General features: G+C 37.8%; 2 protein-coding genes across 52 annotated transcripts in view; one reads left to right on the forward strand and one right to left on the reverse strand.

Annotated features, from left to right (window-relative positions):
• The window catches only part of LOC136447472 (mucin-3B-like), a 180,292-nt gene that overhangs the window by 158,967 nt on the left and 3,415 nt on the right, over positions 1-17,910 (forward strand). For all 50 annotated transcript variants that reach the window (XM_066446394.1, XM_066446395.1, XM_066446396.1 and 47 more), the window contains 26 exons: positions 443-556; positions 796-1,011; positions 1,491-1,604; positions 1,963-2,154; positions 2,426-2,539; positions 2,880-3,080; positions 3,503-3,619; positions 3,858-4,067; positions 4,478-4,783; positions 5,209-5,514; positions 5,937-6,242; positions 6,643-6,948; positions 7,374-7,679; positions 8,101-8,229; positions 8,549-8,599; positions 9,273-9,382; positions 9,911-9,972; positions 11,607-11,800; positions 12,386-12,523; positions 12,983-13,006; positions 14,514-14,693; positions 15,361-15,489; positions 15,795-15,907; positions 16,550-16,608; positions 17,170-17,300; positions 17,553-17,702. In XM_066446394.1, coding sequence (XP_066302491.1) covers positions 443-556; positions 796-1,011; positions 1,491-1,604; positions 1,963-2,154; positions 2,426-2,539; positions 2,880-3,080; positions 3,503-3,619; positions 3,858-4,067; positions 4,478-4,783; positions 5,209-5,514; positions 5,937-6,242; positions 6,643-6,948; positions 7,374-7,679; positions 8,101-8,229; positions 8,549-8,599; positions 9,273-9,382; positions 9,911-9,972; positions 11,607-11,800; positions 12,386-12,523; positions 12,983-13,006; positions 14,514-14,693; positions 15,361-15,489; positions 15,795-15,907; positions 16,550-16,608; positions 17,170-17,300; positions 17,553-17,702 — 4,278 coding nt within the window. The remainder of the gene's footprint in view (positions 1-442; positions 557-795; positions 1,012-1,490; positions 1,605-1,962; positions 2,155-2,425; positions 2,540-2,879; positions 3,081-3,502; positions 3,620-3,857; positions 4,068-4,477; positions 4,784-5,208; positions 5,515-5,936; positions 6,243-6,642; positions 6,949-7,373; positions 7,680-8,100; positions 8,230-8,548; positions 8,600-9,272; positions 9,383-9,910; positions 9,973-11,606; positions 11,801-12,385; positions 12,524-12,982; positions 13,007-14,513; positions 14,694-15,360; positions 15,490-15,794; positions 15,908-16,549; positions 16,609-17,169; positions 17,301-17,552; positions 17,703-17,910) is intronic.
• LOC136447475 (uncharacterized) overlaps positions 1-17,910 on the reverse strand; it is a 162,181-nt gene that overhangs the window by 130,430 nt on the left and 13,841 nt on the right. The window lies entirely within an intron of this gene.

Consider the following 17,910-nt stretch of genomic DNA (forward strand, 5'->3'; position numbering starts at 1 on the left):
ATGTAATGTTTAGCCCTTTCATAACGTTGCGAACAAATTTATATCTTATGACAATGTGGCATAGTTTCCATGTCAACCATAGCGAAATCTTTTACAAAAAGACGTTCTGTAAATGTATCTGATGCGCTGAGTTCTTGAACGCTTGTACTTGTACCACACCCTGTACAATAGTGCTACCTTGTCCTTCGCCATTTTCAGTATAGCTACCACTTGTACCACTCCCTGAGGTTCTGGGATTCGACCGCTTTACTTTACCTTGTTATAGTTGACGAAAATGTCAAACAGTGGTATGCGGGCTAGGCAAAGCCATATTGACATAATGAATAAGTGTCCATTCATTCATTTATTCTTTCATCAATGCAGTAAAGGGAAGAACATTTCCCACAGCATTCGGAATAAGTAAAGCCCTGTTGACCTGCTATCTATTTAAATGTTTACATAGGTGATGTGGCATTCTGTAACGAGACACACGGACTAAGATGCTTCAACCACGACAACTGGTACTTGAACAGAACGTGCGACAACTACAAAGTCCGTTTCTTCTGCAACTGCCCAAGTATGTATATGTAAACTTACAATGTAACAACACAAGGTAACCGACATATGACTAGCATGTTTCTGCTGTTACAAAGGCATAAGGTCTGTTAACTTAATGTAATTTGCGATAACTGCATGTGCGCAGGATTAGTGCAGGGTTATCCAACAATATTAAATACATTATTATAGTCATAGAAATAACAGCAAGCAGTACACATGTAGTAATGCGTCAACATTAACCTGTAACAACCCTTACAGCACCAACACCAGTGACACCAATTCAGTCCTCAACATCGGACATATGTGTCCCGCACTGGACAGAGTTCTTTGATGAAAGTACACCCACAGAAGGACAAAATGGCGTGGAGACTGAAACTTTGCAAGACCTCAGGGAGAAGTACATGATCTGCCATGGCATGCCAATTACAGACGTTGAATGTGTGAATGGTACTGGTGTGCCATACACTGAAACAGGTAATGTTCAGTTACAGAGTTACAGATTACAAGAGTTACAGATTACAAGTTTACTGACCCTTGTCAAGTCCTCAGGGAAAAGTAAGTGATATGTGACGGCATGGCAATCACAGATGTTGAGTGTGTGAATAGTATTGGTACGTCATTCCAAGAAACAGGTAATGTACCAACCATTTTTCGCATATTCATGTATCTAACTGCATATGACAACCTTTTCTATAAAACCTAGCTTTCAATACAACTAACCACAGCCTACGATAGGCATTTGAACTGCCTAATTCACGTCACGCCAATTTACATGTATACTTCACGTTATTTTTACCGTCAATATAGGTCGTCAAGCTAACGTTTGCATGAAATTAAGATAAAAAATGGAGGTGGAGCCACCAAACTTTATTTGCAGTAGAAGGAAGATAATTTCCCATAAGCAGTCGGAATATACGTCAAGTCGTATTCATCTGCCGTATATCTATCTCTAGGTGATGTGGCTTTCTGTGACGTGACGGAAGGACTTCGATGCCTCAACTACGACAACTGGTACTTAAATAGGACATGCGACGACTACAAAATTCGCTTCTACTGTGACTGTCCAAGTATGTAAATTTCAAGTATTGTAAAAAAAAAACATACGGTAGCTGTCATGACTAGTGAACACCTGCTGTTACACAGCCCAATGGGCTCTCAACATTTTGGCATTTTGCAAAACAAAAGTATTATTGCGAAAAATATAAAAACATTGAAGTATTGTATTGTATTGTATTGTATTGTATTGTATTGTATTGTATTGTATAGATGAAATACATATCCAAGTTGTGTATAATCAGACGTCTGCAGTCAATGATAACAATGAAACAAAACACCTTGTATATTATCGTCTATTACATACAAAAATGTAGGATTGATAAGTGCAATCAACACTGACTGTACTGATAGCGATTCCAAACCTTACAGCCACGACAACTCCAACCCCGACATGTGATTTCTGGACTCCGTTCTTTGATGAACACACACCAACTGAGGGACCGAATGGCTACGAAAGTGAAACTTTACAAGACCTCAAGGAAAAGTACCTGATTTGTCACGGCCTGCCAATTACGGATGTTGAGTGTTTGGGCAATAACGACATATCATATGATAAGACAGGTAAGATATACAAATACTCATTTGTGCGCATGTTTTCCCTCGTCTAAAAGTTCAATTTATAATACATGTGCATTTGGCTAATGAAAGAATTGAAAACAATGTTACAGAAACGAATTATTTTTGTGGAAGCTTGAAAAATGGGCCAACATTGAAAATTAACGACAACCGTACATATATAACAACATAGAATACGTATATAAATTACTTCTTCAAAGCAGATAACAATATGAAAGCAGCGATTCAAAACTGTTCTTTTTTTCAAAATGTCTAGGTGATGTGGCATACTGTGATGTGACGGATGGACTTCGATGCAAAAACAGCGACAACTGGTACTTGAATAGAACGTGCGACGACTACAAAATTCGCTTCTACTGTGACTGTCCAAGTATGTAAATTTCAAGTAAACATTGTAAAAAAAACATACGGTAGCTGTCATGACTAGTGAACATCTGCTTTTACACAGCCTAATGGGCTCTCAACATTTTGGCATTTTGCAAAACAAAAGTATTATTGCGAAAAATATGAATACATTGAAGTATTTTATTGTATTGTATTGTATTGTATTGTATAGATGAAATACATATCCCAGCTGTGTATAATCAGACGTCTGCAGTCAATGATAAAAATGAAACAAAATACCTTGTATGTTATCGTCTATTTCATACAAAAAAGTAGGATTGATAAGTGCAATCAACACTGACTGATAGCGATTCCAAACCTTACAGCGACAACAACTCCAAACCCGACAGCCCCGACATGTGATTTCTGGACTCCGTTCTTTGATGAACACACACCAACTGAGGGACCGAATGGCTACGAAAGTGAAACTTTACAAGACCTCAAGGAAAAGTACCTGATCTGTCACGGCCTGCCAATTACGGATATTGAGTGTTTGGGCAATAACGACATATCATATGACAAGACAGGTAAGATATGCAAATACTCATTTGTGCGCATGTTTCTGCTCGTCTAAAAGTTCAGTTTATAATACATGTGCATTTGGCTAATGAAAGAATTAAAAACTGTTATGGACTATAATAACGAGCTTTTGTACTGACCGTGCTTAAACCTCCGGGCGCATCATATGAGTGCTCAAACCTCCGCTCATACTTGACATAGGTTTTATGGCAATTTTATTGTAGCTTTTGTCGTCAAATCCATTTAGTTGATAAATGTTACAGAAACGAATTATCTTTTGTGGAAGCTTGAAAAATGGGCCAACATTAAAAATAAAAACCAAGCGTACATATAAAACAACATAGAATACGTATATAGATTACTTCTTCAAAGAAGATAACAATATCAAAGCAGCGATTCAAAACTGTTCTTTTTTTTTCAAAATGTCTAGGTGATGTGGCATACTGTAATGTGACGGATGGACTTCGATGCAAAAACAGCGACAACTGGTACTTGAATAGAACGTGCGACGACTACAAAGTCCGTTTCTACTGTGACTGTCCAACCGGTATGTTACTTAAGTGAACAATGTTGAAACTTATATGCAATTCAAATGATCATGTCAAAATGAGCGATTGGTAATAGGATACTGAGATAGATAAATATGCAAAAGATAACATCATTAGCTGTCAATTAACTAATACCCTCCCCAAAGTACCTTTAATATATCACTGTTAAGCAATGTAGAATAGCTAGCATTGACAAGTACAGTCAACAATTACTGATAGTGAAAGCATACCTTACAGAGTCAACAAGTCAACCCGAGACAACAGTCCCACCAACATGTGTCCCACACTGGACTGAGTTCTTTGATGAAAACGCACCTACCCAAGGAGAAAACGGCTTGGAGACTGAAACTTTGCAAGACCTCAGAACAAAGTACATGATCTGTCACGGCCTACCGATTACAGACGTTGAGTGTGCAGATGACAACGGCATATCATATCGTGACACAGGTAAATCATAGCCTATTCTATCCATTATCTATCATTCTTTGTGGATCTTTTCATCAATGCGAAGCTTACAGCAACGTTATACCTTTAACAGTTCTAGTTATCAATTATCTTGCTTACATTCAAGCTATACGGGAATATCATATATAAAGGTAAAAGAATGAGACTGTCTTTAAACTGATTGGAAAAATGTAAGAAAGCAAGGCGCTAAATACATATCATGTATTCTCTGTACTGTGTGTACCAACAATGCTAAATGACCAGCAATTGCTGTAGATCACAAGCACCATCATAATCATTATTATTGAAATGTGTGTTTAGCACGCACATGGGTACAGAATGTTTCCAACCCGTTGTCTCCGACGCATTAGTTTACCCTGACCAATACACACTTTACTTGCAATTCCTTCTAGGTGATGTGGCATACTGCACCACAACGGACGGATTTCGGTGTCACAATGCTGAAAACTGGTTTACAGAAGATAAACAGTGTTCCAACTACAAAGTTCGTTTCCAGTGTGGATGTCCTACAACTCCGGCACCAACATGCGCCCCCCACTGGACTCAATTCTTTGATGAAAGCGCACCTACTCAAGGAGAAAACGGCTTGGAGACTGAAACTTTGCAAGACCTAAGAACAAAGTACATGATCTGTCACGGCCTACCGATTACAGACGTTGAGTGTGTAGATGACAACGACATATCATATCGTGATACAGGTAAATCATAGCCTATTCTGCCCATTGTCTATCATTCTTTGTGGACTTCACTCATTTATTTCATCAATGCAAAGCTTACAGCAACGTTATACCTTTAACAGTTCTAGTTATCAATTATCTTGCTTACATTCAAGCTCTGTAGGTTTATCATATATAAAGGTAAAACAATTAGAATGTCTTTAAACTGATTGGAAAAATATAAGGAAGCAAGGCGCTAAATACATATCATGTATTCTATGTACCACTGTGCGTACCTACAAATTGCTAAGTGACCAGCAATTGCTGTAGATCACAAGCACCACCATAACCATTATCATAGACATGTGTGTTTAGCACGCGCATGGATACAGAATGTTTCCAACCCGTTGTCTCCGACGCTTTAGTTTTCCCTGACCAATACATATTTTACTTGCAATTCCTTCTAGGTGATGTGGCATACTGTACCACAACGGGCGGATTTCGGTGTCACAATTCTGAAAACTGGTTTACAGAAGATAAACAGTGTTCCAACTACAAAGTTCGTTTCCAGTGTGGATGTCCGACGACTCCGGCACCAACATGCGCCCCCCACTGGACTGAGTTCTTTGATGAAAGCGCACCTACTCAAGGAGAAAACGGCTTGGAGACTGAAACTTTGCAAGACCTCAGAACAAAGTACATGATCTGTCACGGCCTACCGATTACAGACGTTGAGTGTGTAGATGACAATGGCATATCATATCGTGACACAGGTAAATCATAGCCTATTCTGTCCATTATCTATCATTCTTTGTGGACTTCACTCATTTTTTCATCAATGCGAAGCTTACAGCAACGTTATACCTTTAACAGTTCTAGTTATCAATTATCTTGCTTACATTCAAGCTCTGTGGGTTTATCATATATAAAGGTAACAGAATTAGAATGTCTTTAAACTGATTGGAAAAATATAAGAAAACAAGGCGCTAAATACATATCATGTATTCTATGTACCACTGTGTGTACCTGCAATGCTAAGTGACCAGCAAGTGTTGTAGATCACAAGCACCATCATAATCATTATTATTGAAATGTGTGTTTAGCACGCGCATGGATACAGAATGTTTCCAACCCGTTGTCTCCAACGCTTTAGTTTTCCCTGACCAATGCACATTTTACTTGCAATTCCTTCTAGGTGATGTGGCATACTGTACCACAACGGACGGATTTCGGTGTCACAATTCTGAAAACTGGTTTACAGAAGATAAACAGTGTTCCAACTACAAAGTTCGTTTCCAATGTGGATGTCCTACAACTCCGGCACCAACATGCGACCCCCACTGGACCCAGCTCTTTGATGAAAGCGCACCTACTCAAGGAGAAAACGGCTTGGAGACTGAAACTTTGCAAGACCTCAGAACAAAGTACATGATCTGCCACGGCCTACCGATTACAGACGTTGAGTGTGTAGATGACAATGGCATATCATATCGTGATACAGGTAAATGATAGCCTATTCTGTCCATTCTCTATCATTCTTTGTGGACTTCACTCATTTATTTCATCAATGCGAAGCTTACAGCAACGGTGTACCTTTAACAGTTCTAGTTGTCAATTATCTTGCTTACATTCAAGCTCTGTTGGTTTATCATATATAAAGGTAAAAGAATGAGACTGTCTTTAAACTGATTGGAAAAATATAAGAAAGCAAGGCGCTAAATTCATATCATGTATTCTCTGTACTACTGTGTGTACCTACAATGCTAAATGATCGGCAATTGCTGTAGATCACAAGCACCATCATAATCATTACTATCTGATTTAGTGTTTAGCATGCGCATGGATACCGAATGTTTTATTTTTCCCTGACCAATACACACTTTACTTGCAATTTCTTCTAGGTGATGTGGCATACTGCACCACAACGGACGGATTTCAGTGTTACAATTCTGAAAACTGGTTTACAGACGACAAACAATGTTCCAACTACAAAGTTCGTTTCCAGTGTGGATGTCCTATAACTCCGGCACCAACATGCGACCCCCACTGGACTGAGTTCTTTGATGAAAGCACACCTACTCAAGGAGAAAACGGCTTGGAGACTGAAACTTTGCAAGACCTCAGAACAAAGTACATGATCTGTCACGGCCTACCGATTACAGACGTTGAGTGTGTAGATGACAACGGCATATCATATCGTGATACAGGTAAATCATAGCCTATTCTGCCCATTGTCTATCATTCTTTGTGGACTTCACTCCTCATTTTTTCATCAATGCGAAGCTTACAGCAACGGTGTACCTTTAACAGTTCTAGTTATTAATTATCTTGCTTACATTCAAGCTCTGTTGGTTTATCATATATAAAGGTAAAAGAATGAGACTGTATTTAAACTGATTGGAAAAATATAAGAAAGCAAGGCGCTAAATTCATATCATGTATTCTATGTACTACTGTGTGTACCTACAATACTAAACGACCAGCAAGTGTTGTAGATCACAAGCACCATCATAATCATTATTATTGAAATGAGTGTTAAGCACGCGCATGGATACAGAATGTTTCCGACCCGTTGTCTCCGACGCTTTAGTTTTCCCTGACCAATACACACTTTACTTGCAATTCCTTCTAGGTGATGTGGCATACTGCACCACAACGGACGGATTTCAGTGTCACAATTCTGAAAACTGGTTTACAGACGATAAACAGTGTTCCAACTACAAAGTTCGTTTCCAATGTGGATGTCCTACAACTCCGGCACCAACATGCGACCCCCACTGGACTGAGTTCTTTGATGAAAGCACACCTACTCAAGGAGAAAACGGCTTGGAGACTGAAACTTTGCAAGACCTCAGAACAAAGTACATGATCTGCCACGGCCTACCGATTACAGACGTTGAGTGTGTAGATGACAACGGCATATCATATCGTGATACAGGTAAATCACAGCCTATTCTGTCCATTATCTATCATTCTTTGTGGACTTCACTCATTTTTTTCATCAATGTGAAGCTACAGCAACGTTATACCTTTAACAGTTCTAGTTATCAATTATCTTGCTTACATTCAAGCTCTGTGGGTTTATCATATATAAAGGAAAGAGAATTAGAATGTCTTTAAACTGATTGGAAAAATATAAGAAAGCAAGGCGCTAAATACATACATATATTCTATGTACTACTGTCTGTATGTACAATGCTAAACGACCAGCAAGTGTTGTAGATCACAAGCACCATCATAATCATTATTATTGAAATGAGTGTTTAGCACGCGCATGGATACAGAATGTTTCCAACCCGTTGTTTCCGACGCATTAGTTTTCCCTGACCAATACACACTTTACTTGCAATTCCTTCTAGGTGATGTGGCATACTGCACCACAACGGACGGATTTCAGTGTCACAATTCTGAAAACTGGTTTACAGACGACAAACAATGTTCCAACTACAAAGTTCGTTTCCAATGTGGATGTCCAGGGCAAACCACAGGTTCGTTCACATCTTTTTACAGAGTAATGCTTTCATTATGATAGAATCCTCTGGACACAGTCTCTAGAGAATATATGCTGCATACTTTTTATTTTCAATTTTTCCTCAGTTTCCAACTCGGCTGCAATCATTGTTCAAAATCAAAGCCAATTCAGTAAAAAATAACATTTTATAGAAATACACTCCCTGAAGTCACCCATAAAGAACTAAATCTAAATTGAAAGCCTACGACACGAATAAGGCCACAAAAAAGTACATGAACACCACGTTTATGTAAACAATACTTGTATTCAATATTGACGGTACTCTCCATTGTTAGGTATTCCAATGACGACACAACCTTTGACCACCTATATACCATTTGGAAATGGTGAGTACCTGCATATGTATATACCATTACTTTGCTGATTTGCTGTTTACTTAGTAATAATTAATTTCCTTGCTTCTTGGACATTTCAAGATAGGAATAAAGCAATACACCAACATAAAACCAGACAAGACTAAATCTGACTTTGTATTAATGCTCAAGACAGTGTGTACTACAGTACATACTCCCCACCCGACTGTTTTCATGATGATCTAAAGTTCAAAGATGATTCAAAATGAATCCAAGAACCATTGGTGTCGCTTAACGACTTTACTAAAACCCAACGTTAGTTTTTATTGAACCTCCCACATTGCTTCTAGTACTACAGTTTTGTATTTTATTTTTCCAGTCATAATTGTAGTTACTGGTTATCAAACACACAATGCCCTGGTGATGTTGCCGATGTGTAATTGGCTGTTAATGAATATAGAAATTCTATTTGTCACCATTATCAAATAGTTGTAACTTGAGTCTCTGTCAACTTTTAGAAAATATCGATATGGTGATATATGCCACCGCACCACCCACAGACAACTTTAAGCGATTTCCAACACAAATATTTTATAATGATATAATTTTGATTGTACTGTAATTTGATAATAGTATACAAATGTAAAATTCTGTTTAACTTTTATGCCCTATTGAAAGGCAGATTTATTTCTATGATTTATTTCAGAGACGAAGATCCTTATTCACACCGTAATGAATGGATTCAACTACACACAAAATATGTCCATCGAGGGGACTGAAGACCGACTGTGGTTGGAAAAAGGTGTCCTGGCGATGGTATTTACTTTTATTTTTATCTTTGTTGCGCACTTATGGACTATAAAGTTACAGCCATTTTCATGATGAATTGTAGAACACAAACCAGGACAGTTAGTGACATTATGTATTCAAGATGCCAATCTACAGAGTATACCACAAGTTGCTCTGCGGTTTATCACAATCTCATTATATCCAATTATCAATGAGGAAACCATGATTTAATAATTGATGACAAGTGACAGATAAGGATCATGTTAATTTCATTCCAATCTAGAGCTGACCTAAAGACTATGAAGCAGCTTTTGATGATCATTACGATTCAAATGGAATCTGATGCTGGGTGAAATTTAGAATGGTTATGCAACATTAATCGCACTTTATTTCAATTTTTTAAGTTGTTGTGCTTGTTTGGATCTGTTGTTACATGTATTTCAAAGTTGTATTCTTAACGGTTTCATATAAAATACTTATACAACATGTTGAGTTTAAGTAAAATTCTTGGAAAAAAATGCAATGTAATTATTTTTTATATATTTTGTCTTCCAGATTGGGCAGATGTTTGATGATCATCTTGGAGTCAGCATTAACTTGACTGTTATATCAGTAGTGTAAGTTTTCAACTCCTAAAGAATTTTTCTGCATTTGACAATTTGTAATATGTCAATTTGATTCAAACTCTTCTGAAAAAATAGCATTCAAAAACGTTTGGAAAATGACTTCAATTTTTTTCAAAAGATGTGCATATGAATTCAACAACTTGAGGCTGTCCAGGAATATCCATATTCAAGAAAAGTTAAAAAGTTATAGCCTTGTCCGAAGAATTGAAATGACCATCATCCCTATCTTGCCTGTATTGATAAGTTAAAAAAATTCTCCAACAAGAGTCTTAGGACCCAACATCTCCATGAAACTTTGTTTTTTGTGAGACCAGTTCCCCCCATTCTATATCGCTCAATGGTATGACCCACACCTGTTTGACCCACTTTCACTACTACGAGTAACAGATGGCAATAGCTACTACAAGTAACAGATGGCAATGCAGTGGACAAGACTGCAAATATAGATTTCTCCATTACTTATGCAAATTAAGTCCAAGTTGCATAATTTGCACTTCATTGTATACATGTCTGTCTAAGCTACCTGCATAGTAAATAACATGAAAATCTGTCGCTCCTTTCTTCAGTTATTCTCCTTAAAAGATTTTGACAAATACGTCATTGCAGTTCCAGTGACACATACCAGGGGGCCCAAAATCGACCTTGACCTTTCTCCTCCCGACACCTACCCACATACCAAATATCATTACAATTCATCCACACGTTCTATAGTTATGCTGATTTTACGCATCCGGTGACACATACATACACACACGGTGACACAAACATACACACACGCGCACACACACGCAAACACACTAACTTTGCATGATTTGCACTTCAGTGTGTAATCTCTGTCCAACCTACCTGCGTACCAAATAACATGAAAATCTGTTGTTCCTCTCTTCAGTTATACCCCTTTAGAACATTTTTACAAATAGGCCATTGCAGTTCCAGGGACACAAACCAGGGGGCCCAAAATCGACCTTGACCATTCTCCTCCCAGCGCATACCCACATACCAAATATCATTACAATCCATCTACACGTTCTACAGTTATGCTGACTTAAAGCATCCAACGACACACATGCAAACGATTTACCTCCTTACTTATGCAAATTCGGTCTCATTTGCATAGTTTGCACTTAAGTGTGTACATTTTGGTCTAACCTACCTGTGTACCAAAGAACATGACGATCTATCGATCCACTCTTCAGTTCTTCTCCATTGAAGATTTTAACAAATACGCCATTGCAGTTCTAGTCACACATGCCAGGGGGCCCAAAATCGACCTTGACCTTCCTCCTCCTAACACCCACCCACATACCAAAAATCATTACAATCCATGTACAGGTTCTACAGTTATGGTGACTTTAAGCGTCCGGTGACACATACATACACACAAACACCAAACGCAAGCAAAACAGTATCTCCATGAAAAAGCCTTTTTTCATGGAGATAAAAAGGCAATACCTACAAGAGTATGACATCATAAATTATCAATTATGAACTTAATATTTTGCCAATGTTGATGTATATTGTCATGGCCGGTTTATTCCTTACTGTTCCATATTCCAAGCTATTTGACAGATGGTGACAAAACATTTTACCAACATAATGCTGTTCTTGTTTGAATTTCTACACAGGGAGGGGAGTGTGGATGTCACAACCAAAGTAGACCTCTATGAGTCATTGATTCCAACAGCATACGCCCGAATCCTGGGCGATGATTGGCTAAAGACCGTGATCAAGGATGAATTGCCTCCGGAACGTTATGATTATTTGATAAGCATTGACAAAGCACGTCGATTACTGGACGAAGAACATGGACATGAGCATAGTATGTACAAAACATTTCTCTCAAAAGTCATACTTTTTTTGTATTTGACTCATCATGATTTAACTGTTGTTTGAAATGTTAATCAAACACAAATCATACTGAGGCAGAGTCATCTTAAATCATTATTCAAGGTGACTTATCACTTGCAGTTTGAGTGTACATTAGCAGAAGATAAAAAGGTCATGATGTTCAGATGATCCATGTGCCTAATTTTATGCCTTCTCCCTTAGAAATTAGGAGCAGCAGGTAACCTATGTATATTTTAGAAATTAGGAGCAGCAGGTAACCTATGTATATTTTAGAAATTAGGAGCAGCAGGTAACCTATGTATATATACACACAAAAAAAGACATTCATTTTAAAAGATATTCCATATAGTATATATTATGCACCAACAAATTCTGTGTCAAATTTTTCATTTGTCCTCCAATTCCCAAAAATTGAAGTCGTGCAGTTGACAAAATTGTACATCATTTATATCAAACAAATACAATGTAATTGTCTAGAGCATATTTCTGTAATTGCTAACCATGACACTAAAGGAAGCACCTTAAGATCTTTACTAACAGGTATTCTCCTCAACAGCACTGCACTATGCTATGCTGAATTGTGGGGAATTCGTCGAAGGATGTGAAGCCAAGGAGCTTTGCTTAACCTGGGGAAATGAAACAAACTGTCGTTGTTTCCCCGGACACATAGACAGAGATGGCCACAACTGCATAGGTAAGTAAAAGATTCAATTTGAAACATGATTGTCACAACTGCTTTAATAATGAAAAGGTACTTATAGAAGTTTGGCATCATAGAAGAAGGGCATGCCAGTCCTTCACAAGATCATTTTTTGTCCCTGCCAACTCACCTGAGAAAGAAGTGTCCCTGCCAACTCACCAGAAAGAAGAAAGAGTACTCATTGACAATTTCCTGCCATCATCAACTCTCTCTCAAATCCATTTCAGATGCAATTCAGTCAGTTGATATATTTTTGGAAGTTTGGTACATTTTCATACAGTATGGGAAATGAAAGCACAAAGAAGTTCAAGCTAAGACTGATTTACTGGTATAGTAGGTTCACATAGTAATGATGCTCTGGTTGGATTTAGACTTAGGATGCAGAAACATACTACTGTACATGTAAATTTTGTTCTCAGAAACTTGATGTTATCATTTTCTTTCTTTTGTCAGATACACCATCACCACCACCACCAGGTATGACACGCTTACCGCTGACCAGCCCATTGACCAGAGATGGTTATGTGGGCACTTCACAACAGAACACACTCGTCGTGACATACACATTCTATTTCACTGGAATTGCAACAATGCAATACAATGGGCTACCCAAGCAGCATTGCTGATATTCCATGTCATCAATTGAACAAATACATCAAACATATACGTACAACTTAGACTAGATTAATTCTTATTAAGGTTGCATAATACAAAATGTACACTCAAAATTCCAATCATAAATCACACAATTACATGCAACTTTGCAAGGTGGAATGTAATGGGGTCAAACCCATTCTTAGCCTGGCAGCAAGGATGTAGCTGCTATAAGTGACAAGTACATTGTCGTCTATATTTCTGGTGTTGACTTGGAGTCAGTATTCAGTCTCTGTACCTTCTCTTGAAATTGTTTATGCTATGGAACTCCTCAGTCTCTTTGGAAGTCTGTTCCAGAGGGTTAATGGATGTGGGATGAAACTGGACCTGTTCAGCTTTGTTCCGCAGCTTGGTATATGAAGATCATGCTGTTTGGCAGTTGATCTCTATTTCAGCCCCTGTTGTAGAGCGTAAGAGTGACTGCAGGTGTGCTAGGACTAAGCAGTTTATCAGCTTGCACATCATAAACAAGAAATGATAGTGTGTCCTAGTGAACAGACTGCCCCATCTAGTTCTTCAGATTAAAGCAGGTATCACGGGTCGCCTTTGTGGCTCCGGTTGTAAGGCAGCCTCCATGGTGTTGAACCTAGTCAAACATCTTGCTTGCTGATCTGCTCAGAGGTCTAAGTACTAAGTATTAAGTACAATGTACTAAGTCCTATTCCAACTTAGATTGAATGATGGTACTAACTTACAGGCTGACTCAAAGGCCTGAATTAGCTTTCCCTTAAGTTTGCCTAATAGCTTTTCAACAAGGTAAGATCAACTGAGTGTACCTGTCATTTTGGTTTAACTTTTACATGTTAAACATCAGAATCCCAATTCCATTTCAATTGGAAGCTGTCACAACAAATGATTCCGTAAGATGAAGATAACTGCTATCAACCTTGTTTCCCTTAAAGCATTGCCTAGAATAGTCAACACTTCCCTCTTATCATGTTCCATTCATAAACTATAGCTATATAGAAATGTTGATTTGTGAACCCTAAAATTAAGAGCCAGTTTTGCCAAAACGATTGCTTTGAAGTGGTACATATAAAGACCAGATATATGGATTGCAAATTTTTGTGCATCAAGTCACACATAGTAAGACACAGCCACAGATGAAACAAGTCCCATCTCCAGATATCAAACAATAAGCTATTCAACAAAACATACTTTAGCAACAAAAAGAAATTCCAACAACATTTTCTACAAGCCATATCGACTTTGATACTGATTACAACCTTAATGCAAATCTAAGTGACTTTTGATGATTGACCTTATAATTACTAAATTAGGCTTCCCTTCCATTCTCACTGCTAAGTTCTGTCTTTGAAATTGCAAACAGAACCTTGCAAGCCCTACTGGACCCCCTTCTTCAACACCAACACTACCACAGATGGAGATTCTGGTGGTGAGGTGGAGCTACTGGACAACATCAGACAGAACTACAGCATTTGTGCCGATGAGTACATCACAGACATCATATGTAGGAAAGTAGGAACAAACCAAACTGCTGATGAGTTAGGTGAGAACATCCTACTAATGTCACAAAATATAGTTATGAAATACATGTAGACTAAGAATGGTGATGAAGTATCTTTGATATAACAGAAAAGTATGTCATATGAAATCCATTCATTTAAAAGTGTAACTATTCAAATATTCAGACAGTCCAAAGCTTTGAATAATTGGACAGTCTTGATACCCCTGTCAAACCAATCTTCTGATGATGTCTGTAAGTTTTAAATAATATTTTCAGCAGTAATACGCCCAGCGTTCTCTCAATCATCACGCAATTTCTTGGAATCTCCCAATATTCTGAGTTCCCTGAGCCCCATTTAATATGAAGGTAGATTTTCAGACAAACAATATGTGCAACCCCCTGTTGCTTTTGAAATCAGACATTTTTCAGGCGATGAACAAATACAGCCAAATCTCATTGACTGCATGGCGTGTATAATATAAACAATACAAAAAATCGGCATTGCTCTTTTTGGAAATAAAGCATTCCTAGATTCAGTAGGTAGGTACATGTAGGTACAATGTACTTGGTACAATGTCCAACCTTCTGATTAGTGAATATGCATGTTGACAGGTGTTAATTATAAGTCCTTCTGAGGTATGTATACACGAATATCACAGCTATGTATAATATAAGACAACTAGATGAAGATGTGTCTCTGCTTTCTCAGGTCAGACAGTGATGTGTAACAACACAGTGGGCATGAGTGGACTGAGATGCTCCAACAGTGACAATCTTGACACCGATGCTGGCGGGTGTGAAGATTACGAAGTTTCCTTTAAGTGTGGATGTGAAATAGGTACAATCTTATTCAGCTTATTTTCAGTGTTATCTATAGGGCGGTAATCGTGTTGTGTTGCTGCTGTGGTGATAGACAGCACAAGCTCCATTTAAGACAATGCTACATACTGTCACAATTTCTTACATGGAAACCTTAAGTCAGAATATAAGATGCATTTTGTACTGTCATGTCCTTCAGGATGCATCGAGAACAGTTCATGATAAATCATGTTCACATGCAACTTGACAACTCTGTTTTAAGTCAGATGTGTTTTAATTAGTAATACATGGAAAAGTAAACCTTGATGTACTGTTTTTTTACAGAGATTGTGACTTCAGTGCTGTCATCAAGGATGGTGGGCATTGATTGGAGTGAAAAGTTTCTGAACACTCAGAGTTGGGAGTACAAGGTTGTTAAAGAATACTATATGAGGATGGTAAGTTCAAACTAATTTGACACATAAGGCACATTTGGAAGATTATGGGCTGCTAGGATGATACCTACATGTAGAAAGTTAAATCTTATGGCTGATTAAAAGTAAACAATGGGCCTGATAATTGTGGTCAGCACAATTTGACATGATATTAGCACTGTGCCAGGCAACAACTATTTTCCCAAATAATTTCCAAACTCACACCAGCTTGAACCTTACCAAATCCCTCATCATTGATACCAGATAAACCACAGTTGATTTTTATGCATTCAATCATTGTATCATGTTTCCTTGGTAGAATAACAGATTGTATATATCACTTAAGCATGCACACACATAACCTTTGTGATTGGCGTTTTAGACTGAGAGCCTCACAAAGCAAGAGAACAAAATGTCCCAATGAAAAGCAATCCTAGTGAGATGTTCAACAAAATAAAAAAGATATTGCATTGGCTCTTAACTGAATCTTATAATGAAGACTTTTAGTGTAATATGTTGCCAATTCTTTTCTTCCTGTCTCATATTTTCCTGTCACTTATATAAAAGTATGTCAAATCATTAAAATCAAATTGGAGTGAGAAGAATCAAAACACTTTGTTCTCATTATCATTCTTTGTACTAACTTACATTCTCTCCTATGTTCAGACAACAAATATGATGCACGGCATTGCTGGTATCTTCGGTATGCGGTTCCTGGGGATCACGTATGTTATCATGCATTTGTCAACATAAAATTGGAGTAGACTGTCTTTTAACTTGCAGTGGTGCTAAGATTAAAGTAAGGAGAGGAGTTTCAGACTAACAAACATTGCATTGTGACAAATGTTAAGCACTTCAAGATAGTGCAGTTGAATGCAGTAGAACTTCATTTAATAGATGTGTCAGTTATTACACCTTTTCCTTGGGAATGCGTCTTACGTGATGTCTGTTAAAGAAAAGGACACAAATAGGCGGATACGTTTTTACAAAACAGCTGGCTCCTTAGCAATCAGCGTTACTAATTTTGCAACTGCTCACATTAATAATGATAACTGATAACTCATTTCTTTAAATATATGTCTTACACTCACTCACTCACGCTCACTATTCTGTTTAACGTCTTCTGTTCCCTACCATCTGGGGGTTGGACGTTTGGAAGTTACATATGTTTAAAAATGTTAAACTGCAGTGCTGGCCTGATAATGATATTGACTGCATGTTGCAATAACTTGCAGACATACTGATGGCAGTATCTAAACCAGACACCACAATCATTATCTTTTCAGGCCAGGGAGTGTCATTGTCAGTGTTGAGATCAACTCAACTAAAGCAGCTGTGCACCTACTTCGGTTCAGATCGCTAGAACTGGCAGATGACTTCCATATGGTACCTGAAGACATGGCAAATGGAAACATGTGTGAGTACTAACATCATAACCTCAGAAAAGAAGGCTAATAATATTTTTTCCATTTTTTGTATGTTGCTTTGTCATACATCTCTGCACGTCTTTTATATAAACTTCTAACAAGCAGGCAAAGTACTTACAAGCAAACTGGTTTAAAAACCAGCAACCAAATTTAAATCATTGAACATTCTTTCTTCTAGATGTTTAACTTTGCTAGACTAAGTTTTATGGAAAGGGTTTCCTAAAAGTCTGACACTTTTTCAGCAATATGGGAACTTATGGGAGATCAGTGTGAGGCAAGTCTACACACTGCCTGCACCCCAGTAGAAACCTGCTTCTTACATCACTTTGGGGAATATCGATGTCGCTGCCATCCAGGTTTCGTTGAGACTGACAACAAAACAAGATGCATCGGTGAGTACCAGAGATAGTTGCAATATTTCCAACTAGCCAGAAATTTAGTGTCTCTTTGTTAATGTCCAATTTACAATTCATAAGACCTTGCTTATACAACATGTACATGTATTGTCAAGATCCTCAGAATGAGAGACTATCTCTTGATTACAATACCTATTGACAATCTCTTTTTAGTATTTTTTCAAGGTAAGCTACTAGTACTGCT

This window comes from Branchiostoma lanceolatum, chromosome 13, assembly GCF_035083965.1.
Source record: "Branchiostoma lanceolatum isolate klBraLanc5 chromosome 13, klBraLanc5.hap2, whole genome shotgun sequence".
Lineage (NCBI taxonomy): Eukaryota > Metazoa > Chordata > Leptocardii > Amphioxiformes > Branchiostomatidae > Branchiostoma > Branchiostoma lanceolatum.